We start from the raw sequence: 26,080 nt of genomic DNA, 5'->3' as shown, positions 1-26,080 counted from the left end.
TATTTAATTATATTCATTATGTATGGAGATACTTTGTTGCTGAAGGGAAAATTATTGAACTACCTCACTACAGACTTTATGGCTGAACATCATGAAATAACTGTAGTGATGGGCAAATGTCCAATGGGTAGGACATTCATAAATGGGCATTTGCCTGGGAATTTACCCAAAGCAGTTTTAAATGCCCAAAATCAGGGCATTTGCAAAAAAAGTACTTTTTAAAGTTTCTACTATGGAATTTATAATTTAACAATTAAAACAAGGGATGCGACAATACCCCCAATACTAAAAGCTAGTGAATATTTACATTTAAACCAATTGTATATCATTCACTGTCTTTATTACTAAGAACAAAAGGAAAGAAGGGAGAAGTATTTCAACTCGCTGCACCAAGGAAGGGCACATAATGCTGACAGCTGTTTATCATTTATAAAGTCATTTTTCTTTTTACCATTTCTAATCTTCACTCTCGGTCTCTCCCCCAACAAAATTATTATTGAATGTAATAAACAGATGGCATGTGTTTCTTGGTGATAATTTTATTCTTAAATGTTAAACTGATGGTGGCCGAGCGGTTCTAGGCGCTTCAGTCCAGAACCGCGCGATCGCTACGGTTGCAGGTTCGAATCCTGCCTCGGGCATGGATGTGTGATGTCCTTAGGTTAGTTAGGTTTAAGCAGTTCTAAGTTCTAGGGGACTGATGACCTCAGATGTTAAGTCCCATATTGCTCAGAGCCATTTGAACCATTTTTTGTTAAACTGTTTTCAGAGAACAACAAGGAAAAAAATGCTTTATTGTCAGATGTAGCGACATTTGAGACAGACTATAGTTTTCTATTCTGCTCCTTTCTTTATACACTTTGTATGACTGCACTGTTGTGAAGATAAAGTGAGAACAATAACATAAAAAAGACTTCGTAACAAGGAATTGATGCCCAAGATGCTGGAATTGTTTTATTCAGATTCTAGTCAATTCCTAGAGAATAGGTGAATCGGAATCAGCAGTAAGTAAAAACACTGCCTATAGTCTAGCTACTTAATATAAACTATACTTTATCTTCAAAATTACTTTTCAACTTGGGTGTTGTTTTCTTTTTTTATTATGTACTACCCCAAGAACTGACCTCATTAAAGATGTAATAAGTTATGTTTGCAGTCTAATTTATTTCCCTAATAACTTTCATCTAACTCTCAAGAAGCTTTTTCACTTGGTTACCCAATCACTAACGAAGCAGTGTTGTTAAACATCTTTTCCAATACAAAATATCAGCTTAAATTTTTAATAATTTCTGCTTATCAATTCATCTTTAAAATGCATACATGCATCTTTAAAATGCATAAATGCCCAGGCATTTGTGAATTTTAAGCATTTACCCAGGCATTTACACTGGGCATTTGCCCCAACTTATGAATGCCCAGGCATTTTACACCACTATATAACTGACTAGAAGCTTCATATATGGAGTTTGTTACCACTTCAGCTTTATGTTTTACACTGTCCGAGAAAGTGACCAAATAACCTCATGCTTTCATCAGAATGCTTAACTGATCCTATAGGCTCTACTGCCTTCATCAAATCCTGTTAGTGGGAAAGATTATCTGGGGAGACATTAGACATGGCCACCAAGGAATCCATTAATAATGACGGAGCCCTTGCCAGCAACCAGTGAACTGATCAAGATGAAGTAGTGTCACGTATTGCAGAATAGGAATAAAAGAAGTTTAGGGTTAAATGTCCAGTCAGTGTCAAGGTCACTAGGAGCGTAAGCTTAGATTGAGGAAGGATAGGGAGGGAAATCGCCATGCTCTCTCAAAGGAACCATCATGGTATTTTAAGGAATTTATAGATCTCAGAAAACCTAAAACCGGATAGCTGGATGGGGATTTGAATTGTTGTCCTTCCAAGTATGATTTCAGTGTCTTAAGACTATCATGCCACACTTGATAAAATCTTATAGAAAATGAAGGCTGAATTGCAGTCCATTAACTAAGAATACCAACATTACTACAAATATGACTAAAACAAATACTGGAAACCTGTATGCATTGAAACACAGCATCTTTTCTGAGATTGTAAAAATGATTGTTATTGTGTTATGACTATGTTTATTGTTGGATTATAATATGCCAAACAGTCTATTTCACACTAGTTTGTGCCAACATCAGTGAAAGGTGGGACACAAGCGAAAAGCACTCTGAACTTCAGCAATAGAAAATTGCTGAAACAATTTAAGTTTCAGCAAAAATTTTAGTTGTATCAAGACCTACAATGCTCAAAATAATGATAGCACACACAAGCAGTGGTTCAGAATAACAGTACATGAAAAACCATCTTGCCATATGCTGAAAAGGATTGCCTCAATGAAAGACAGTTGATTTGACTCAAGCGATGTCACAATTCAATCAGTATCCTAAACAAACTGTTTCCACAATCATAGTACAACATTACTGACACAGACTACATCTTTGTTAGCAGATAGTAATATCCAAACTTCTATCACAACCTAGACTGCATTAGATGATCCAAATACTGCAGACATCATAGAACAAGGATGGATGCTGATCGAAATATATGAGGGGCATTCGATAAATAATGCAACACTTTTTTTCTGAAAGCAAATTCATTTTATTCAGGATTCCAACACACCATATCACTCTTTTGGCAACAAAACCCTATTTTTCAACATAATCTCTGTTCAACACAATGGCCTTATGCCACCTTACTGGGAGAGCCTGCGTGGTACCACTCTACTGGGCTATGTCACAGCACAGATTTGTGTGAAGCCTAGTGTTGTCATGGAAAAGGAGTTTCTTCAATTCCCCGAGGGTGGCACAATACAGTTTAGTGCTGATTGTTGCAGCATGATGGAGGGCATCAGAATTACAGCTGTGTGCAGCCAGTTGGCATGTGGTAGATCGGACAGGTTTGTGTGACCTCAACGTGCTTTTATCCAGTGACAGGTCTCCATAAGCATTCCGCAAGCACTATGAATATCTGTGATGCTCTGGTTTTATGCCAAAAGAAACTCAATGATAGCTCTCTGCCTGGAACACATCTCCGTTACACTATTTTGAAGGCTACATATAGTGTTGCCACCTATCTGAACTTCATGGAAATATAAGGGCTGAAACAAGAATATTACATGATGTCCCATAACAAATTCCACAATTTTCATCTGAAATTGGCCAAGAAAAAAAAATTTGTGTCGCTTATTGAACACCCCTCATAACATTGTCCACGAAGCCATCCTTTACCTAGTTTCCAACAAAAAATCAGGTTAATATATAACAGATGCTCAACACCCATCTGTTGGAGTGTTTACTTGCTTTTTGTAAACACAAAGGTGGCTCTATCATAATATGAGCTATTGGCCCACTGCAATTCACTGATTCTCTTCCCACTCTCCACAGAAGAATTACAGCCAAGGATTGTGTGGACATGTGCATCTTTGCTTTTCTTATGCTTCTGTCATCAGTTATTCTGGCTGGTTTTATAAGGCCCACCACAAATTTCTCTTCCACACCAAGCTCTTCATCTCAGAGTAGCACTTGCACCCTACATCCTCAATTATTTTCTGGATATTACCAGTCTCTGTTTTCCCCTACAGTTTATGCCCTCTACAGCTCCCTCTAGCAGGATGGAGGTTACTGCCAGATGTCTTAACTGTCCTATCATCCTGCCCCTTCTTCTTGTCAATGTTTTTCATATGTTCCTTTTGTCACTGATTCTGTGGAGAACACCCTCATTCCTTATCTTATCAGTCTAACTAATTTTCAACATTCTTCTGTAGCATCACACCTCAAACACTTTGATTCCCTTCTGATCATGTATTCCCACTGTCCGTGATTCACGAACACACAACACTGTGCTCCAAACATACATTCTCAGAAATTTCTTCCTCATATTAAGGCATATGTTTGACACCAGTAGTCTTGTCTTAGCCAGGAATGACCTGCCTGTGATGGAGGTCATGCTTCGTCCATCGTCCTTGCTTTGTCTGTCTCAGGTTACTTTGTTTCCAAGGTAGCAGAATTCCTTAACTCCATCTACTTCGTGATCACCTATTTTGTTGTCAAGTTTCTTGCCAGTCTCATTTCTGCTGCTTCTCATTACTTTGGTCTGTTTCTGGTTTACTCTCAATCCATATTCTGTGCTCATTAGACTGTTCATTCCATTCAACTGATTCTGTAATTCATCTTAACTTTCACTGAGGATAGCAATGTCATCAGCAAATCTTATCAGTGACAGCCTTTCCTGAATTTAATCCCACCCTTGAACCTTTCTTTTATTTCTGTCATTGCTTCTTCGATGTATGGATTGAACAGTAGGGGCAAAAAACTGTATCCTTGTCTTACACCCTTTTTAATCTGAGCACTTTGTTGTTGGTCATCCAGTCTCATTATTCCTTCTTGGTTCTTGTACTTACTGTTACCTAGTCTTCCCCTACAGCTTATTTTATTTATTTTTTATTTATCCATCAAGTTCCGTAGGACCAAATTGAGGAGCAAATCTCCAAGGTCATGGAACATGACAGTACATGAAATTACAACATAAAAGTAATAACAGATAAAAATAAAATGTTTATTAACCCAAAAACGTCAAGTCATAAGTTTAAGTAAACGCAATCAACTGTATGATATAAGGATCAGCTTAATTTTTCAAGGAACTCCTCAACAGAATAGAAGTAGTGGCCCATGAGGAAACTCTTCAGTTTCAATTTGAAAGTGCATGGATTACTGCTAAGATTTTTGAATTCTTGTGGTAGCTTATTGAAAATGGATGCAGCAGTATACTGCACACCTTTCTGTACAAGAGTCAAGGAAGTCCGATCCAAATGCTGGTTGGATTTCTGCCGAGTATTAACTGAGTGAAAGCTGCTTATTCTTGGGAATAAGCTGATATTGTTTACAAGAAATGACATTAAGGGTTGTGTGTGTGTGTGTGTGTGTGTGTGTGTGTGTGTGTGTGTGTGTGTGTGTGTGTGTGTGTGTGGAGGCTAATGCCAAAATACCCAGACTAGAGAACAGGGGTCGACAAGAGGTTCATGAACTTACACCACTTATTGCATGAACCGCCTGTTTCTGAGCCAAACATATCCTTTTAGAATGAGAAGAGTTACCCCAAAATATAATACCATATGACATACATGAATGAAAATAAGCAAAGTTCCTGAACATGGGCTTTTCACCCAAGTTTAACATATATCTGAACATCTAGAAATTTGAACTTTTCAGTTTCACCAATCATATGCTCATTCTGTGAAATTAAAATGTCGTATTTTGTTGAATTATGTGTTAGAAACTGTAAAAACCCGAGTCTTACTGTGATTTAGCATTAGTTTATTTTCTACAAGCCATGAACTTATGTCATGAACTGCACTATTGCACACAACATCCTTTATTACCAAGCTAGTGTCATCAGCAAACAGAAATATTTTGGAATTACCTTTAATACTAGAGGGTATATCATTTATATAAATAAGGAACAGGAGTGGCCCCAACACTGATCCCTGGACCACCCCTCCACTTGACAGTACTCCACTCAGACCCCACATCACAGCCATTCTCAACACAGTGAATAATGACCTTTTGCTGCCTGTTACTAAAGTAAGAGGTGAACCAATTGTGAGCTACTCACCGTATTCCGTAATGGTCCAACTTATGGAGCAATATTTTGTGATCAATGTAGTCAAATGTCTTAGTTAAATCAAAAAATATGCCTAGTGTTTGTAACCTTGTGTTTAATCCATCCAGTATCTCTCAGAGAAAAGAGAATATAGCAATTTCAGTTGTTGAACAACTTCTAAAGCTGAACTGTACATTTGATAGCAAATCGTGTGAAATAAATGATCAATTAACCTTACATACACAGCCATTTCAATAACTTCAGCAAACAGTGATGGCATAAAAATAGGTCTAAAATTGTATACATTATCCCTTTTTATAAAGCGGCTTTACTGCTGAGTACTTTAATCATTCAGGAAACTGACCATTCCTAAAGGAAAAATTACAAATATGACTGAATACAGGGCTAACATGTGCAGCTCAGTACTTTAATATTCTGATAGTCACTCCATCATATCCACAAGAGTCCTTAGTTTTCAGTGATTTAATTACTGACTCAATCTCCCCTTGTCTGTATCACAGATGAGTATTTCAGACCGCAATCTCGAAAAGGCATTTGCCAGGAGCGCTATATGATTCCCTGTAGAAACTAAATTTTAATTTAATTCACCAGCAATGCTCGGAAAATGATTTTTAAATACTGTACATATATCTGATTTATCAGTAACAAAAATATTTTTACTACAAACTGACTTTATATCGTCAACTTTGTGTTACTGACCAGACACTTCCTTCACAAATGACCATATGGCATACCACATACTCTTTGCCTTCCTAATAACATTTTTAAGCACCTTACAATACTGTTTGTAACGGGCTACTGTAGCTTGATTGTGACTACCTCTAACATTTTGATATAATTCCCACTTGGTTCTACATGATATCCATATCCCACTAGTCAGCCACTCAGGCTGCCTTTTACTGCTAGTACCCTGTTTAGAAAGTTCTAATGAAAAGCAACTCTCAAAGAGCATGAGAAATGTGTTAAGGAAAGCATTATATTTGTCATCTATGTTATCAGCATTATAAAATCCTGCCACTCTTGTTCCTTGACAAGGTTCAAAGAACTCTCTATAGCCATTGGATTAACTTTCCTACACAGTTAGTAATTATACGTGACATTTGTTTTGAGTACAAAAACTTTCAATGTTAAAATTTGTGCATCATGGTCTGAAAGGCCATTCATCCTTTTACTAACACAATGCCCATCTAGTAATAAAGAATGAATAGAAATATTGTCTATGGCTGTGCTACTGTTCCCCTGCACCCTAGTTGGAAAAAACACAGTCTGCATCAGATCATATGAATTTAGGAGATCTACCAACATCCTTTTTCTTGCACAATCATGTACAAAATTAATATCGAAGTCACCAGATATAACTAATTTCTGGTACTTCCTGTAAAGTGAATCAAGGACCCGCTCTAGCTTGAGCAGAAATGCTCTGAAGTCAAGAGTTAGGGGACCTATAAACAACAAAATTTAGAAGTTTAGTTTCACTAAATTCAACTGCCCCTGCACAACATTCAAATATCTGTTCAGTGCTGTGCCTTGAGACATCTACGGACTCAAATGGAATAATGTTTTTTACGTACGTGGCCACTACCCAACTCCGCAAGGAACTCCTTGGAAAACAGCCAGCTAATCTGTATTCTGGTAAAGGAAGCCTCTGAATTGTCAAATTATTTAAATGGTGTTCCGATATACCAATAATTTCAGAGTCAACATCCATAAGTGGTTCAGTAACTTTATCTCTAATACCTCTTATATGTTGATGAAATATGCTAGTTCCTTCTCTACTTGGAAACATGACTTCCTCTGAAGGTGATTCCTTAGTTAGAGGGACTTCCTATAAGCACGTATATCTATCAACTGGCTTCAATCTAAAAACGGTGCTGTTGTGACTCGCCGATATTTCAAAGTGCCGCCACGCAGTTACGCGCATGCGGCGCTGTCTGCCAGCCATGCAGCAGCAGCGCCACCCAATTGGCCAGCCAGCCAGCGGCCGCTAGACTTGAACTCAGTTATGATTTGACTGTTAAAGTGTACACGTCTTACTCTGTTTACTTTATCTGTGACTTTCATGTATTGCGTCTTCCTTGAAATATATTTGTTCAACTTGAAGTTATTACAATTGGCAACGAGGATGGGATTTTTCTCTTCCATCGTTGACCCACGTTTCCATGGCTACTTTCGAGCAACTACTGCAAGGTCTCATAGAACAGCAAACGCTTCTCACAAATGCGATTCGTGACTCCGTCGCGGCATCAAATGCGGGGCGTCTCTCGTCGTTGTCTCTACCTACTTTTCCTCCTTACGACAAGACGGCGGAAGACTGGTCTGATTACGAAAAACGTCTTCGACAGCACTTCTTGGCATTTCGTGTCGCGGATGAACAAACATGTAAGTCTCTGTTCCTTTCATGGATTTCATCTCAAATGTATCGGTTGTTGTCGCAATTGGCTTCTTTGACAGATCCTGTGTCTTTGTCCTTTGCTGAAATGTGCTCACTTCTATCCATCTATTTTCAAAAGCAAACGCATGTGGTAGCCTCTCGTGTTGCCTTTTATCGTTGTCAACCGAATCAATCCTATCGCGCTTGGGCTGCTGAACTTCACGGCCTCAGTAGAAAGTGTCAATTTGTTACTGAAGTTCACAAAGACTCCTACGCCAATTCCATGGTACAGGATGCTATCATCCGATCAGCACCCGACAAAGAAGTTTGGCAACGTCCCCTTCAGTTGGCAAATCCGACTCTAGATGAAGTCCTATCCATCGCTCAGTCTTTTGAAATTTCTCGCGCCATTGGAGCGCAAATAGAGGCATTGGGCGACGTCGGGGAAATACAACCTCTGTGCGATGTTGACAAAGCGTGTGGCGTGTCCCCACCGGCCGACATGGCCGCAGTACGCTCCAAAGCGCAGCTTCCGCCTAACCATAAACAAACCTCTAAGAAACTGCAGCAAAACACACGGCTACTTCCTTCATGTCCGCGGTGTTTTACGAAACATTCACGAGAAGATTGTCCACAATGTTGGGCCGTGTGTCACAAATGCAAAAAAAAAAAAGGGTCATGTGTCATCCGTTTGCGAATCCGACCGCATACATGATGTTCATGAACATGACGCTGATTCTGATTCTGTGTTGTCTGTCAATTGTACTTCTTCCCTTTCAGGGAAGTTATTCCTCACTGTCCAAATACTTGGTTGAGATGTTCGCATGCAGGTGGATACTGGTTCTGCTGCCACTATCATCAATTCTCAGACGTATCTTCAGTTGGGTTCTCCAATCCTGTCACCTGTCACTAGGTAATTACGGACTTACAATAAACAGAAGATTTCTCTCTTGGGACAATTTGATGCTGAGGTATCTTACAAATCTGTCGTTCGCACTGTTCCCATATTTGTGGCCGACCATAGTAACACAGAGAATCTTTTTGGTTTCAATGCCTTTCGCGTTTTTGGGTTCTCCATAGATGAATCTGTCAATATCGTCTCTGATGCTATTCCTTATGCTCAATTGGATTCCTTGTCGATGACATTTTCGTCCCTTTTTTCTCCTGGGTTAGGCCAGCTCATATCACGCTCAAACCCACTACTCGGCCTAAGTTTTTTTGGGCTGAGCCCATTCCTGTGGCCCTTTGTGATCAGGTCAAACGGGAGCTGGATCGTCTCACTGCTTCAGGGGTCTTTCTTCCAGTCACTTCCAGTGAGTGGTCCTCTCCTGTCGTTGTTGTTGCTAAGCCAAATGGTGATATTAGTCTCTGTGGCAATTTCAAAGCCACTGTAAATGCTCAATGCCTTATCGACACTTACCCTATGCCTCAACCTGAAGAATTGTTCAATAAACCTGCTGGAGGCCAGTATTTTTCTAAACTTGACCTGTCAGAAGCTTATCATCAACTTCCTCTCGACGCTGCTTCCAGGCAGTTTCTGGTCCTTAACACGTCTTTCGGTCTCTATCAATGCCTACGATTGCTATTCGGGGCTGCCAGCACCCCTGCTCTCTTTCAGTGATTCTTGGAACAGTTATTGCTCACTGTCCCTGGGTGTATAAATTACCAGGATGACATTGTTGTCACTGGCTCCACCACTGACGAACATCTTCAAAATCTCCGCACACTTTTTCATGTCTTACAGACTGCTGGTCTTAAGTGTAATCTTCAGAAATCAAAATTTTTTCAGGCATCTATCATGTACTTGGGGTTTCAACTCTCTCGGGACAGTATTCGTCAGCTTCAGCAAACTGTCACTGCGATCGATGCCCTTCCTCGCCCTACATCTGTTAAGGAACTGCAGGCCTTCTTGGGGAAAATAGCATACTATCATGAGTTTTTACTGTCTGCTGCTTCGGTGGCTCAGCCATTGCATCGCCTGTTGCATAAAAACGTGCCTTTTCACTTGTTCACGTCATGCGATGCGGCTTTCCAGAAATTGAAGACTATGTTGAAACAGGCCCCGTGCCTGGCTACTTATCGACCTAGCCAACATCTTATTCTTGCCACAGACGCCTCTCAATGCGGGGTCGGTGCAGTCCTTGCGCACCTTTTTTCTGACGGTTCTGAACAATCCATTGCTTATGCCTCCAAAACGCTCACGGATGCCAAATTGAAAAAGAAGCTTTGGTCATTATTTATGCTCTTCATAAGTTTGGTGTTTTTCTCTATGGATCCAAATTTCATCTTGTTACAGATCACAAACCACTTGTTTCATCCATCAACGTCACTTCCTGACAAGGCTGCACACCGCCTCCAGTGTTGAGCTCTTTACTTGTCTCGTTTCAATTATGAGATTAATTTCCGGCCGACAGCTCAACATGCGAATGCTGATGCACTGTCTCGCCTTCCCATGGGTCCTGATCTGGGATTCAATAGGGACGAACTTTTGTGTTTCCACCTGGATGTTGCCTAGCAGCAGGTTGTGGACGGGTTCCCCATCACCAGGGAAAGGCTGGCGGCTGCTATGGGTTCTGACCCTACCCTCACCTGGGTTTTACGCTGTATTCAGAAGGGTTGGCCAGATCGTCCGTCCGCTAAGACTTCTGATCCATTGCGGAACTACTACACTTTGCGTTACCGCCTCACGGCTAGGGATGGTGTTATCCACCTTTCCACCGAAAATGCTTCGCCGCGTTTTGTGGTACGTGCGTCTTTGCACGCTGCGGTCTTGCACCTCCTTCACCAAAGGCACCGGAGTGTCTCTTGCACAAAATCTCTGGCGCGCTGTCATGTGTACTGGCCCAGCATCGACTCTGAAATAGCACACATGGTCGCTGCCTGTGGCCCTTGTGCGTCACAGGCCACCGCCCCGAAGTCATCTTTGTCACCGTGGCCTTCACCTGAGAAGCCCTGGGAGCGTGTTCATGCTGACTTCGCGGGACCTTTTTTAGGTACTTATTGGCTTCTTGTTATTGAAGCTTACTCTAACTTTACTTTCATTGTCCGTTGCACGTCACCTACCACCGCGGCAACCACCAATGCTCTAGCTCGCATTTTCTCTTTGGAAGGCCTTCCCTCTACTCTTTTTACTGATAATGGTCCGCAATTTACCTCTTCCGATTTCGTGGATTTTTGTGCCCGCCACGGCGTCATGCATGTCACGGCCCCTCCATTCCATCCACAGTCAAACGATGAGGCTGAACGACTGGTCCGCACATTTAAGGCTCAGATGAGGAAACTCCTGTCCTCCTCTGCTGATGGTGCGCTTCTCCAATTTCCGGCTTCTTACTGTTTCACCCCCGTGGGCGACCACAGCCCGGCTGAGCTCTTACATAGCCGACAGCCCCGCACACATCTTCTGCGGCCTTCCACCTCACGGTCGCGGGTGCCTTCGCTTGGCCGGTTCACCGCCAACGACCTTGTATGGGTACGAGGATATGGCAGGCGGCCAAAATGGAGTCCTGGCCGCATTGTACGACACCGTGGCTGACGCCTGTATGAAATCCAGATGGACACGGGTGTTGCAGTGCGTCATTCGGACCAGCTTCGGCCTCGTGTGCCGGCAACGCCTGTTCCGGATGCCGCTACACCACCTTCGGCTCTACTCGACGCTCGGGATACTGGAATCTCTCATTACTCACAACGCAGTCCTCTCACCATCATATTGGTACCAGCACAAGAACTGACGCTACTGGGAGACGTGCCCATGCAGGAACCAGATGGCCATCATTTGTCGGAGCAACTCTACTCGCCTCCTTCTCCTACGGACGCGGACACATCTCCCATGTCTCCTGTTATAACAACCAGACTTGCTGCAACAGGCAGATTGGTGCACGGGGCCCCAGCAGATTCGACCCCCATGTCTACTGTCATCTCAATCCGTTATCATTGGGGACACTTCCGTCCGTACGGGAAGCCTCCTCCTCGAGACTTTACGGCCAGTCAAACAACACCTATGGATGTTAGCAATCTACAGGCTACCTCCATCAAGACCTGGGCAAAAAATTCAAAGGGGGGAAAAGTGTTGTGACTCGCCAATCTTTCAAAGTGCCGCCGCGCAGTTACGCGCATCCTCTACATGCGGCGCTGTCTGCCAGCCATGCAGCAGCAGCGCCACCTAAGCAACCAGCCAGCCAGCGGCCGCTAGACTTGAACTCAGTTATGATTTGACTGTTAAAGTGTACACGTCTTACTCTGTTTACTTGATTTGTGACTTTCAGGTATTGCGTCTTCCTTGAAATGTATTTGTTCAACTTGAAGTTATTACAGGTGCTGCTCTAACACCTACTAATACAGGAATTTTTCAATGAGTGATCCCACTACACTGTCACCTGCAAGCTTTGCCAGCCTCCACTTCCCATACCTATTGAAGTGCAGGCCATGCCTAGTGAATCCCGATCGACTGATAGATTCAACTGGCACCACTTACTCCTAGTTTTCTCATAATCTTGAACATCTTGGCCCATTTTACACTGTCAAACAGTTTTTCTAGGCCGACAAATCGTATGAGTGTGTGTTGACTTTTCTTCAGAACGCAATGTCACAAACTGCTTCTCTGGTGCCTTTACCTTTTCTAAAGTCAAAATGATCATCATCTGACAGATCCTCCAGTTCTTTTCCAGTCTTGTGTATATTATCCTTATCAACAGCTGGGATGCATGAGCTGTTAAGCTGACAGTGTGATTGTAACTACAAGCATGCGTTTTCCTTCCACAGACATTCCCTCACTTTACACAACCTCTCCGTTCAAACACTCCAATAGCTCTAACACAGTTATACAACAATTTTCATTCATCTTCAAAGAATGAGATTTCTTAATGACAAACATATAGATTTTAAATTAATTATCCTTTTCATAATTTCAGTTCCATCTTCCCACAACTTTTTCTCTACTATAGTTCATTTTATATCTCATCTGATAAGCCAAAACAATATGACCACTGCCCATCATGATTTTGGATGCCACCTGGTGGCACTGTGGGCACGTGATGCAGTGACAAAAGTATGTAAGCAGAGCAGACACGGATGAGGGATCACCCTAGTGAAGATATGGGCTACAAATGGGGAAATCCACTGAGTTAAGCAACTTTGACAAAGGCCAGATGATTATTGCACAGAGCCTCTGAACGAGTATCCAGAAAACATGGTCGAATGTTCACATCCTACTGTTGTCAGCATCAATGGAAAGAGGTAGGAGGACAGTGAAACTACCACTACGCACTAAATGGTTGGACATCCACGGCTCTTCATAGAATGTGGGGTTTGGATGTTTGTCTGTTCTATAAAATAGGACAGATGCTGATCTGTGGCACCTCTGCTGAAAGGGCACAATGCTGGTGCACGCATAAGTGTTTCGGAGCACACTGTTTGTCGTACATTGTTGAACATGGAATTCCACAGCACACAACCCCTATGTGTTCACATGTTGATCTAACAACATTGTCAATTAAGATTGCAGTGGGCATGGGACCATCAGGATTAGACCATTGATCAATGCACATGTGTCAGCTCTTCGGGTGAATCACATTTTTGCTACACTAGGTCGATGGTCGTCTCCACAGACGACGTAATTGAAGTGAATGGCAGATTGAAACGTGCAGCATTCCACGGATGCAGGCTGATGGAAGCAGTATTATGTTATGGGAGATATTCCACAGCGCTTGTATGGGACCTGTGGTAGTAATTGAAGACATGTTGACATCTACGAACCACCTGCATCCCTTCATGCGTGATGTCTTCCCTGATCACAATCTCTTCTTTCAGCAGTATAACTGCCCATGTCTTAGAGCCAGAACTATGCTACAGTGGTTTGAGGAGCATTATAATGAACCCACATTGATGTCTTGGGGACCAAATTCACCTGATATAAATACTATGAAACCCATCTGGGTCACTATAGGGCACGATCACCACGTACACAATCAGCAGCCCGTTACTTATGCAAATTGCATGACCTGTGTGCAAACATCTAATGGCACATACTTCCATAAATGTGACCAACAAACTGTCAGATCCCTGATAAGCAGAATCAGTGATGTATTTTGTTCCAAAGACGGACAAACAAGCTATTAAGCAGGTGGTCATAAAGTTTTGATTCATCAGTGTACGTTTTATATCATTTTTACATTATTTTCTCGATATTTTCAGATCTTTTGGCGATAATTTTCCGCATTTCTTAGATGATTAAAAACCAAGCCCTGTGGTTACAGGCCCCTTCTCATATCCATAAAATAAATGAGTTTTCACTCACGGCAAATGCTCCTACTGGCTCACCCCCACCCGTGTTCAACATTCTGAACAAAAAATTATTTAATTCATATCAAATCAATCTGCAGTTCCAAAAGTTAAAACAGAAATAACTTCACAATATGAGGTACTCTCTCACTCATGAAAGTTTGTGTGTGGGTTTTTTTTACTTACTTGCTCTGCTGATAAATTTGTTGTCTGCGGATGTATAAGGATGCACCACCTTCTGACATATAACCATCACAAACATCAGGGATGTGGCATGACACTGCTCCTGACCTCATCATTTCCCCATCTGACATATAACCTGAAAGTCAAGACAGATATTGAACAACTATCCATTATAATAAAAAAGGCTGTACAGGAAGAAGTTAGATGTCACTCTTTAGTTTTGGCCTGCAGTTTTCTCGGCATCATATGCCTCCTTTAACAGCCTGTGTAAGTGAAGCCTTTATCTGTCACCATTAGTGTGTTTCTTTTTGTAGTGTCTAACAGGGCTTCTCCCTTTTCCTGCCTGATCTAGTCAGCACTCTTGTCTGAGATATCTACATCAAGTGAAGTGAACTTCATATTTCATACACAGCTATCTGGTGACATTTTCTCATATTTATGCTGTGCAGCTTTTCTTTCTCACTGTGACCATGACTAAAATTAACAATATATTGTTTCTCTTTCTTTCATCGCCCCCCCCCCCCCCCCCCCACACACACACACTCTTTGAGTATACACAAAAGAACTGTCTCCATAACTGAACATCACATACACTTTTTATAATGTTATGAATGATACACTGAACCAGAATCTAACAACTGCACTGAAATTCATCCCAGATTTGTTCAATGTTCAGTATCTTTATCAGGACGTAGCTGTTTATTAAATACAAACCCCAAATACTTAAATATCAGACTTTCAACGAAGTTTACTTCAACGCGCAAGTCTTTTCCTCAGTTCCAATGACCAAATGTATTCACAAATCTCCGTTATTTTCATAACGTGTTTAATATCTTGCATGTGTCATCTGCAGTGCCAGATGTGGTTATCTACAGACATACATTACATGACTCTTATTACATAGATGCCACAGACAGGCCACACAAAAAATAGTAAAGAATGTATATTTTATTTAAGTGTAACACAATGAAATGACCTAAACTTTATGAATAATTACAGGAGCACAGTGCTTGTATTACGTTATAAACTAAGAAATTAATTTTTAGAGTTTCTGTGAAGATTCTCTTTAATGAAGTAGTAGGAGTTGCCCCACAGAAATTCTTTAATTCAGTCTTAAATACCACTAAATTACCAACAAGACATTTAATACAAATACAAATGTTTTATTCCACCGTTAACCATATTTACATGCAATTGGTGTTGTCAGTGTTAACATAATAATAACAACAATAATAATAATATAAACTTCAACATGGCAAATGTTATTAACTACCATATTGTCACAAAAGAAGCTGAGTAGCACTGTGGTGTAGTGGGTATGATACTAAACTGTGGCATGGGGGGGTCGGGAGTTCGAAACTCACCTGGACTGTACAATTTTGATTTCTATATTCGGTTTGAGTACATTCTAGAAGTATCCACAAATTTCAGGAAGCATTGTACTGGAATATTCTGTAGCTGTATATATACTGTATGTGTACTGGCTGGAGGCAGTTCGCTCTGCACTCTTGTATGTTGAAGTGCTGAATAAACCTTCGTTAAGTGAAGTTAGTGTTCGTCATTCATCTACCTACACCTTCTTGTACGTGACATTATTCTGGTCGAGATGCTGGGTATTGGCACTTGTGATACCACACATTATCGATGACACAGTGGCTCCTATCAGGCCACGACAGAGCCGCCATTTGCGTGGCGAGAAACCCGAGTTCGAGCCATATTCAACAGATCGCAATCTATCGGAGAGAGTAGAAGAAGAAGAAGAAGAAGAAGAAGAAGAAGAAGAGGACGTTATGACGACAGCAACTGTGTGCCACCACACAAGACATCCTTCCGGGTTCTCCGGTGACGATGGCCAAGATCCAAACAAGTGTATAGCCAAATTTAACAAATGAGATGACACCATGTGTTTGGCTAATGTATTTTTCTACTTGAGCGGCACTGCCAAGCAATGGTATGAGAACAACGAGGAGAAGTTCACAAGCTGGGAAGTATTCCATGCGGAACTGTGCAAGTATTTCGGCGACGCATGACGACACAAGTGCAAGGCTGAATATAAATTAAAGTGCAGGGCACAGCATCCAGAAGAAATGACAGCATCCTACATTCAAGACGCCTTGGAGATGTGTAAAATAGTGGATCCTAGAATGAAGGAGGAAGATAAGGTTGCACATAAAATGGTACCAGTATATCGAGACAATGCATCAAAAAAGAATTACACGCAAGACATTTGAACGGCTTCCAAACGTCGTATCAATGTCTGTGCTGGAGGAAGAAACAGATTTCACAAGTGTTCTTCATCATCAGATAGTGAGAGAGGAAGTTCAGAAGGCACTTGGATTGCACGGCGAGCTAAAAACCGAGACACTTCAAGAGGTCATAAGGGAGGAAATGGAACAGACATTGAACCCAATCTCTTGTCCTTCATTTCCCTTTAACACGGTAAAAAAGTCGAGACCCAGGCGAAGTTACGTTCCTACAATGCCGCATGAGGAACCTGTTTGGGCACCAAGGAAGACTGACGCCTGAAGGACCCAGGATAACCAACCAGTATGTTTCCACTGCGGACGACTGGGACATGTGGTGCACTATTGTCGAGAAAAGTGGTGGATATTTGATGACGCCCATGCCAGGAGACAGCAGACTGATCTTGGCCAACACCAACTCCGGGACGATGAAGATGAACAGGAAGATGTGGGTACAGGACAGAACAGGTCACCATTGCCGCAAGCTAGCCGCTGGAAAGGACACTCCCCAACACGCCAATCAAGGTCTCCATTGCCATTTAGAAGCTCCAGCCGATCACCTAGTCGCCGCAACCTGGAGAACTAAAGGGTGCGACCTTCCTTGGAGGTGACCCCGCTGAAGAGAAAAATCCTCCGCCGTCGATCACTACAATGATAGGAAATTACATTGATATCCTCATGGATGGCTGACCAGCCCAAGCTCTTGTGGACTCTGGAGCATCATATTCGCTCATTTTGGAGAAGTACCGTCGCCAGTTGCAGAAAACCGTATTCGTCCAACAGCAAAACATCTCTGCTGAAGATGGCTAATGGGAAATAAGTAAAACCTACAGGAAAATGTGTCATTCGTGTGTGTTCGTGTAAGTGGCCATACAAAGCCCTTAGAATTCATCATCTTACAAGAGTGTAGTCATGACCTCATTCTCAGATGGGACTTTTTGAAAGCTTCTCAGGCAATTATAGATTGTGGTCACTCGAATATTATGCTAGACGAGATGAGATGAGATACTGTGGACAGAAAGATACGCATCCGAGTGTGTGGAGACTATGTGTGCTGGATGAAGTGATCATTCCTGCAGTCAGCGCTAGAAAGGTAACTGCCATGTATCATGCCATGCATCAACCCGTGGGTCTTGTAGTGGAATGTAATAGAGCATACCACTGAAGAATAACTTGGTCATCCCAGCCTCTGTAGTCCCATTTAGTTGGTGAACTGTAGATAGTTCACTGTCACCGAGAACCGCAGATCCTTCCAAGATGCATGTGTGTAGCAAATGCTGAGCCGTTAATTGCTGAACAACTGAGCGTCATAGAAACCTCCCATGCTGAGTATGTGGGTGGAATTAGCGCTACCACTACTAGGCAAGATCTTCTAGCTCAACTATCACCAGATCTCACTAAGGAACAACAGAAGAAGCTACTTGCCATTCTTCAAGAGTTTTATGAATGCTTCAATCCACAGGTGAAGAGCAAATTAGACAAATCGATGGTGAAGCACCAGATTAGCACTGGAAACCATCAACCAACAAGCCAGAGAGCATACCATGTGTCAGCAACAGAACATCGAATAATTCGCGACGAGGTAGAGAAAATGATGAAGAATGACATCATTCAGCCTTCGCTGAGCCCATGGTCATCACCAGTGGTTCTTGTCAGGAAGAAGGATGGCAATTGGCACTTTTGAGTTGATTACAGGAAGTTTAATAAGATAACTAAAAAGGATGTTTACCCCCTTCCACGAATTGACGATACACTAGATTGTCTGAAGGGGGCTAAGTTTTTCTCAACCATGGACATGTACTCGGGATACTGGCAAATCGAAGTAGATGAGGCTGATTGGGAGAAAACTGCATTGATCACCCCTGAGGGCCTGTATGAGTTTAAGGTAATGGTTTGTGTAATGCACCAGCAGCTTTTGAACACATGATGGATAATCTTCTAAGGCACCTGAAGTAGATGATGTGTCTTTGTTATTTAGATGACATAGTGTTCTCAGAAACATTTGATGAACACATAAAAAGACTGAGGGCCATTTTTAAGTGTCTCCAACAAGCCAGACTGAAACTTAATCCAAGAAAGTGTGTCTTTCGAGCAAAAGAAATCAAAATACTTGGACACCTTGTGTAAAACGAAGGTGTGCGCCCAGAACCAGAAAAGGTGAGAGCTATTACAGAATTCCCTATTCCTAAAAGTATTACAGATCGTGTTCTTATTACCATCGTTTTATCAAATACTTTCGTATCAAAGCCAGGCCACTCCAATGCCGATGCTAAATTTATCTGGGGCGGTGCTCAACAAGATTCTTTCGATGTGCTGCGAAAAGCTCTGACGACTGACCCTGTATCTGGTCTGTATGATGAGAGAGCACCTACAGAACTACACACAGATGCCAGTGGGTATGGGATGGGTGCTGTTCTGGTGCAAATTTTGGATGGAAAAGAGAAGGTTATAGTCTATGCTTCTAGGACACTTACAAAAGCCGAGAGAAACTACTCAACTACAGAAATAGAATGTCTTGCTGTGATCTGGGCCATGTGCAAATTTCAACAGTATCTCTTTGGACAGTATCTCTTTCAAAGTTGTTACAGACCATCATTCACATTTTTGGTTGACAGGTCTTAAGGATCCAACAGGACAACTCGCTAGGTGGGCACTGCGTCTTCAAGCGTATGACATTACCACAGTGTACAAAAGTGGAAGAAAACACCAAGATGCCGACTTTTCTCTCAAGAAACCCTGTGCAAGCCCATCAAGACTTTGATGAAGATAGTGACTGTCCGCCTGCACTCCAAGATCTCTCTGATGAGCAGAAAGAGGATGCCAAGATATCTCAAATTATGCTTGCCTTAAATCGGTCAGAGGATGTGAAAGGATAATTTAAGGTAGTTAATGGATTGCTTTGCATGACAAACTTTGATCCATTTGGACAGAGGTGGCTACCAGTGATTCCTAAACACATGCGCTTAGATGTTCTACAGAAATTCCATGACACACCTGAGGCCGGACATTTAGGATTTATTAAGACATACGATAGAATCCGCAGTGTCTGTCACTATGTGTCGCACTGTCAAGAGTGCCACAGGAGAAAGGCAGTTCCTCAGAAACCACCTGGCTGACTCATACCAATTCCACCAGCCGAAACGCCTTTCCAGCATGTTGGGATTGACCTCGTCAGATGATTTCCAACATCTGCTAGTGGCAATAGATGGATTATTGTTTACACTGATTATCTGACATGCTATGCCATTACAAAAGCCGTGAAAACAGCCAAAGCATTCGAGGTAGCCAAATTCATTGTAGAAGACATTGTATTACAACACGGTGCCCCAAGGTCATTAATTACGAATAGAGGGAAAGTTTCTCAATCAAATCTCGTGACAGGGATAAACCGTCGGTGCAACATTAGTCATCACATGATGACTGCCAACCATACGCAAACTAACGGGCTTACTGAACACCTTAATAAGACCTTGGTCGACATGCTATCAATGCTTGTCAATGTTGAGCAGAGCAACTGGGACGAGGTGCTACCTTTCATGATGTTTGCCTACAACACCGCCAAACATAACACCACAGGATTTACACCATTTTTCCTGGTGCATGGGCATGAAGCGATGACGATGATGGACACACTGCTTCCGTTACATCCTGATGACGTGGATGACGACTCCATTGGCCAGGCGTTAACCAGAGATGAGGAAGCTCGACAGTTAGCTCCACTCCGCATGCTGCAGGCTCAAGAAAATGATCGGTGAAGGTATGACGCAAGCCACCACCCTGATGTTTACCAGCCTGGTGACCTCGTCTGGATCTTCACTCCTGTTCGGAAGGTTGGTCTCTCTGAGAAGCTCTTCAGGCGCTACTTTGGACCTTATAAGGTTGCAAGACAGTTGTCTGGTGTTACTTATGGAGTTGAAGATTTCGACCCCGACACATGACGACGAACGATCAGCGATATGGTCCACGTCCTTTGAATGAAGCCCTATATGGATCCTGCAACCCAGGGTAAAGTCAAAGCTCCAGTGACCGGCAACAAGCAGAAAGGTGACAATGAGCGTAGCGACAAGAGAAGTTCTAAGAAGATCACCGCTAGGGCGAGCATCAGTCATCGGGAGTCTGAGTATGCAGGACCGATGACTCGTTCCTGGACTAGGAGGACGTAACACTGAGATGCTGTTCACTTAAGGGGGGAGCAAAGTCGCAGAAGAAGCTGAGTAGCACCATGGTGTAGTGGGTATGATACTAAACTGTGGCATGGAGGGTCGTGAGTTCAAAACTCACCTGGACTGTACAGATTTAATTTGTATATTCATTCGAGTACATTCTAGAAGTATCCACAAATTTCAAGAAGCATTGTACAGGAACATTCTGTAGCTGTATATATACTGTCTGTGTTCTGGCCAGAGGCAGTTTGCTCTGTGCTCTTGTGTGTTGAAGTGCTGAATAAACCAGCAGTAAGTGAAGTTAGTGTTTGTCATTCATCTACTTACACCTTCTTCTACGTGATAATAAAATAATCCAAGATGGATACAATACATATTTGTGCAAATGTCACTAACAACAAGAAGTTTCCTAATAGATCAATTACAAGATAAATGAACTCCATAGTTCAATGAATGACAAATAAGTAATCAAACAGACAATTAACAATAAGTACATGAAACAGTAATAACATATTTGCACGGTGTGGCATATGTATAGTTTGCAGTTAATTTATAGTTCATTCTCATAAGGAAACTGGGTCATTTATCGCATACTCAAGGAACTCTTGAGCAGAGTAAATTACTTTACTTTTGATGCACCTGGAAAGACTAGTTTTAAATTTATTTACTGGCACTGTGTAGGCATTTGCAGGTAATTTGTTCTAACAGGTTGTGAATACATGTACGTGCATGTGGCTTACTTCTTTGTGTGTTGGTGTTAAATCCTTGAAGTTCTTGGTCAGGTTGTTTTAGGTCCCAGCACTATGCTTTGCCCTTTTTTTGGGAAATATAAATACTGCTAACAACTATGACATTAATGAATATATGTCAATATACCAAATATTTTTTGAAGATATCTCTGCAGTATGCTTTTATAACACACTGCTACTGCACATAACCTTCCCTTTAAAAAGAGGGGGAGAGCTTAATAAACGCATATGCAAAGTAAACTAATTTATTCATTCTTAAATCACCTGCAACACTAATAATGTGAGCTGCAAACATAGCTGAACTAAGGTGTTTTATAAATTCTAGTATGTGAGTTTACTGATAAGGAATGTAAACTATCTTTAATCTTAATTTGTATGTACTGACTTATGTCAAAAGTTAGTGATAATCCATTTATCTCCTTATGTTTCAATGGATGTTGTTCAGTAACAAGACTGGTAATATTTTTTAATCCTCCCTTGTGTCACCAGCAAAAGGGACAAAATTTACATCTTATGATATGGAAGATCTTTTACGTATATCAGAACAAGAAAGGAAACATGATACATTTGGTTTCATTGCGTCTATTTCCCGGTGCCTATTGCTATGTGATCAACAGGGAACTGACACAAAACGCTTTCTATTATATGGAAGGGGTAAAAACCATGAACAAGCCTGTCTTCTATTTTGCAATAGTTTAGGTTTTGCATAAGGATGTCACAACTCACAACATCAACAGCCTTACGTAAGTCGCAAGACATTCCTCCTGTAATAATCTCTTATTTATTGTTACTAGTACATCATCTATTAAGATAAATATAACCTGTTCTGTTGACAGTCCTTTTTGAAATCCAAACTGTTTGTTACTGAGGATTTTTTGGAACTATTTTTACATTCTATTTGAACTATTTTTACATTATACTGTACATGATCTCAAAAGCCTTTGAAAATGCTAGCAATAATGAGTTGCATCAGTAATCTTTACCATTCTTTTATCTAATTGTTTGTGATGTGGTTTGACAATAGCGTATTTTAGACTGATTGGGACAATATCATTATGAAAAGATTCATTACATAAGTAATTTGTAACATGACAAAACTTAGCTAAACATCATTTGTTATTATTATTAGTGTCAAAAGCCCATTAGGACTATCCATAGTACTTAAAGGTGGTCATTTGCCTTCCTTTGTGCCCATATTTCTTTCAGTCTCTTCCTGTTGGATTCCTTTTTCTCTTCAGACAATGTTGTTCCAGTCTTCTTCTTTGGTTCTTCCTTCTGGTCAATATGTCACTTGTGAATTTTGGAGCTGAAGATTTCATGAATTTGGACATCATCTGAAGCAATTCTTGCCAATTTCAAATCAGTTTCAAACTTGCCAACCCACTTCATTGCATCATTTTGGATTGCTCCTTTGGTTAAAAAAATGAATATTTGTTTTGTAAGTCTGTCTTCATTCATTCTTTTAATGTGTCCATAGAATCTTACCCTGTACTTTCTAATGCCACTATGGATATTTGTGTGTCGTTTGACTGCCTGATTGATTCCGAGGTGATATTATTCATCTACACATTTTGGGCCTATAATTTTTCTTAGGGTTTTGCATTCCTTTTTCTCAATGTTTTCATTGTCTATTTTCCTGTCCCAAAATAAGTGTTCCTGATCAACAGAGGCATTCTCATTTGATTAGTGTATTGTAATGTCTTCATTCAATATGCTTTGAGAGAATTTCATACTGCAGTTATTCTGTGTAAGCCAGCATCCAGTTTCCATCACTTGGCATCTAATTTCATTTGTTTTTGTTTTGATTCTATTTTCCTGAATGTTTTCACTGATATATTTAAATTGTGGAACTCATTTAATTTTGCCATATTTCGTGTCCATGAATTTTGGTGCTTCTATATTGCAGGTCATGAACTCTGTATTTTCAAATAATACCTGGAGATCAACTTTTTCTGCAGTTTCTGTCCTGACTTCAATTTGATTTTGGGCTGATGAAATTTCGTGAATTATATTGCTAAATTCTCTGCAAATGCTAGGTAATCTATAGATAACTTGCAACGGCCTGAAGTGGTTGGCTTTTCAATTTCAAGGATTGATTTCTGTTAGTGCTATTCTTGTATATCATTTTCTCAAGGACACAGTTGAAATGTAACAGAAACAGCCCATCTCCTTGTCTTACCTCCATTATGTTTTCAAAAGGAACTGAGAGTTCTTCAATAAATTTAACCTTGGACTTTGTTTCTGTCAATGTCCGTTTTATGATTCAAAGTATTTTTAGCTCTAGACTTTGCTTTTTCAATATTTAGGAGACTGATTCATGCTCACCTGAGTCATGGATTTTTTTTTTTAACCACAAAATGTGCAGACTAAATTTTTGATACAATTTCCCTGATTTCTAAAGATTAGCTTTAGGTTCAAGATTCGCTCTGCACACAAATGGTCTGGTATTCTCCAGTGTTTGGTACAAACTGTTTCTGTGCTCTATTGAGAAGACACAGAGATATAATTTTGTATGCAAATGATATTAATGAGATTGCCCTCCAATTACTTACATGTGTTGCATTTTTCTCCAGGAATTTGTTTTGTTGTCCAAATGTCTTGTATTTTGGTGATTTCTTTTATGGTGTCTGAGCCTGCTGACTTGAGGATTTCTGCTACGATTCCATCTTCCCCCGATGTTTAATTGTTTTTAGTCTTTTGATCTGTGTGGTTATTTCTTTTTCATCTGGTGATAAAGGAATTAGATTAGTGTTCTCAGGTTCTTGTGATGGGATCCATTGTGTTGGCTCTGGGCAGTTAAGCAGTTCTTTGGAATATTTGGCAAGTTCCTTGGAGTTTTCTTGGTTGTTTAGGGCCAATTCTCCATGTTCTTTCTTGTAGCAGAGAATGTGGTTGATATCATATGAGCTCAGTTTTTTCCTTTTCTGCAGAGGAATTAGTGTTTGTGCTGTTTCGATCAATTTGTTTTTATGTTGTTGTCAATTGTTTGAGTCCTCTTTTTCAATGTCTTCCACGAGAGATGGTTGGAGCCTGCTGGTATCAAATTTGGGGATTTGGGTTTTCTTTGTTGTAAACCTCTGACGTTTTAAACATAGTTTTATTCTTGTCAGGCAGTGGTCTGGGTCTAAGTTTGCTCCCTTTCTGACTTGGATTCTCTCTCAAAGTGACTGGCAAATGTGTTGCAGGACACTGTTGGCATCTTTGTGTCCCAGCTTCTGAATAAGTGTCCAAAGTCAAGAATCCTGATTTCTTTGCGCCATATTTCTCTCCTTCATTCATTCAAGGAATTCATCAAATTCATAGCTGTTTCTTGATCTCCACGTTACATAAATTTATCAACCAACTGGTTATAACTTGATTCCATCCAGGAATGTCCTTTTCATGGCACCCTATAGGTATGCTGTTTTTGGCAGTAGATATGCCAGCTCTCAGAAATTGAGTATTACTTCAGTAAGGAAGGAACTCCTTTACTGAATCGTTAAATGCATTTATCTCAATCTGCTTTTTGCAAAGTCCAATATGATACAGGAGCAGATCACCCTGGAGGAATATACAGGCCATCGGGCGATGTTGACTTCTGGGAAAGTCATGAAGGACCATTTTGATGTTACTTCCTGTGTCGTGCCCAGAAGTGTCCACAGCTGAGAGGCACACAAGAAATAAAACTAGTGGAATTCAATTGCCATTAATTGGGTCTAAATCATCTCACAAGGTAAATTAATTCTGTCACATGACAAATTTATTCCAGAGATAGGCCATCAATTAAGCTGATAAGAAATGATCCGAAATAAAAATCTGACAAGCTATCAATGACAAACTAATGCACATTATATACCTGAAGAATTTCTTAAATCTGTATCACAGTAGCCTCCATCACCAACTCCTCTTTTTAAATCAGTGGATATATTCATTTCTGAAGGGTAGTTTAGGCATTTAACTTCATTTTGAAAACCTGAAAAAAAGAAAAAAAGATTTACTACTGGGCTAAAACTCCAAATAATGTTTCTTTTGAAATATTTGGGACAATGGAAAGTCCAACAACACATTGACACTATTAAGAGTAACAGGTCACTTCTTCTGATGACCAGAAACATAATCTGAATGAAATACTAAGAAATGTGATGAGTATTAGATCCATATTCTTAAAGTATATAGTGGGTCCCAAACCATTAGGGTCAAAATTACACAAATACAGTATGTGATCAAAAGTATCCAGACACCTGGCTGAAAATGACTTACAAGTTCGTGGTGCCCTCCATCGATAATGCTGGAATTCAGTACAGTGTTTGCCCACCATTAGCCTTGATCACAGCTTCCACTCTCGCAGGCATACCTTCAATCAGGTGCTGGAGCGTTTCTTGGTGAATGGCAGCCCATTCTTCACAGAGTGCTGCACTAAGGAAAGGTATCAATGTCGGTCGGTGAGGCCTGTAACGAAGTCGGCATTC

The 26,080-nt window shown here is 40.9% G+C and overlaps 1 protein-coding gene across 1 annotated transcript in view; it reads right to left on the bottom strand.

Moving 5' to 3' along the window:
* The window catches only part of LOC126248102 (protein sickie), a 687,677-nt gene that overhangs the window by 162,044 nt on the left and 499,553 nt on the right, over positions 1-26,080 (bottom strand). The window contains exons 9-10 of the mRNA XM_049948773.1: positions 25,468-25,584; positions 14,481-14,613 (exon numbers count right to left, since the gene is read on the bottom strand). Coding sequence (XP_049804730.1) covers positions 14,481-14,613; positions 25,468-25,584 — 250 coding nt within the window. The remainder of the gene's footprint in view (positions 1-14,480; positions 14,614-25,467; positions 25,585-26,080) is intronic.

This window comes from Schistocerca nitens, chromosome 3 (genome assembly GCF_023898315.1).
Source record: "Schistocerca nitens isolate TAMUIC-IGC-003100 chromosome 3, iqSchNite1.1, whole genome shotgun sequence".
Taxonomy (NCBI): domain Eukaryota; kingdom Metazoa; phylum Arthropoda; class Insecta; order Orthoptera; family Acrididae; genus Schistocerca; species Schistocerca nitens.
This window is presented reverse-complemented; position numbering and strand designations above follow the sequence as displayed.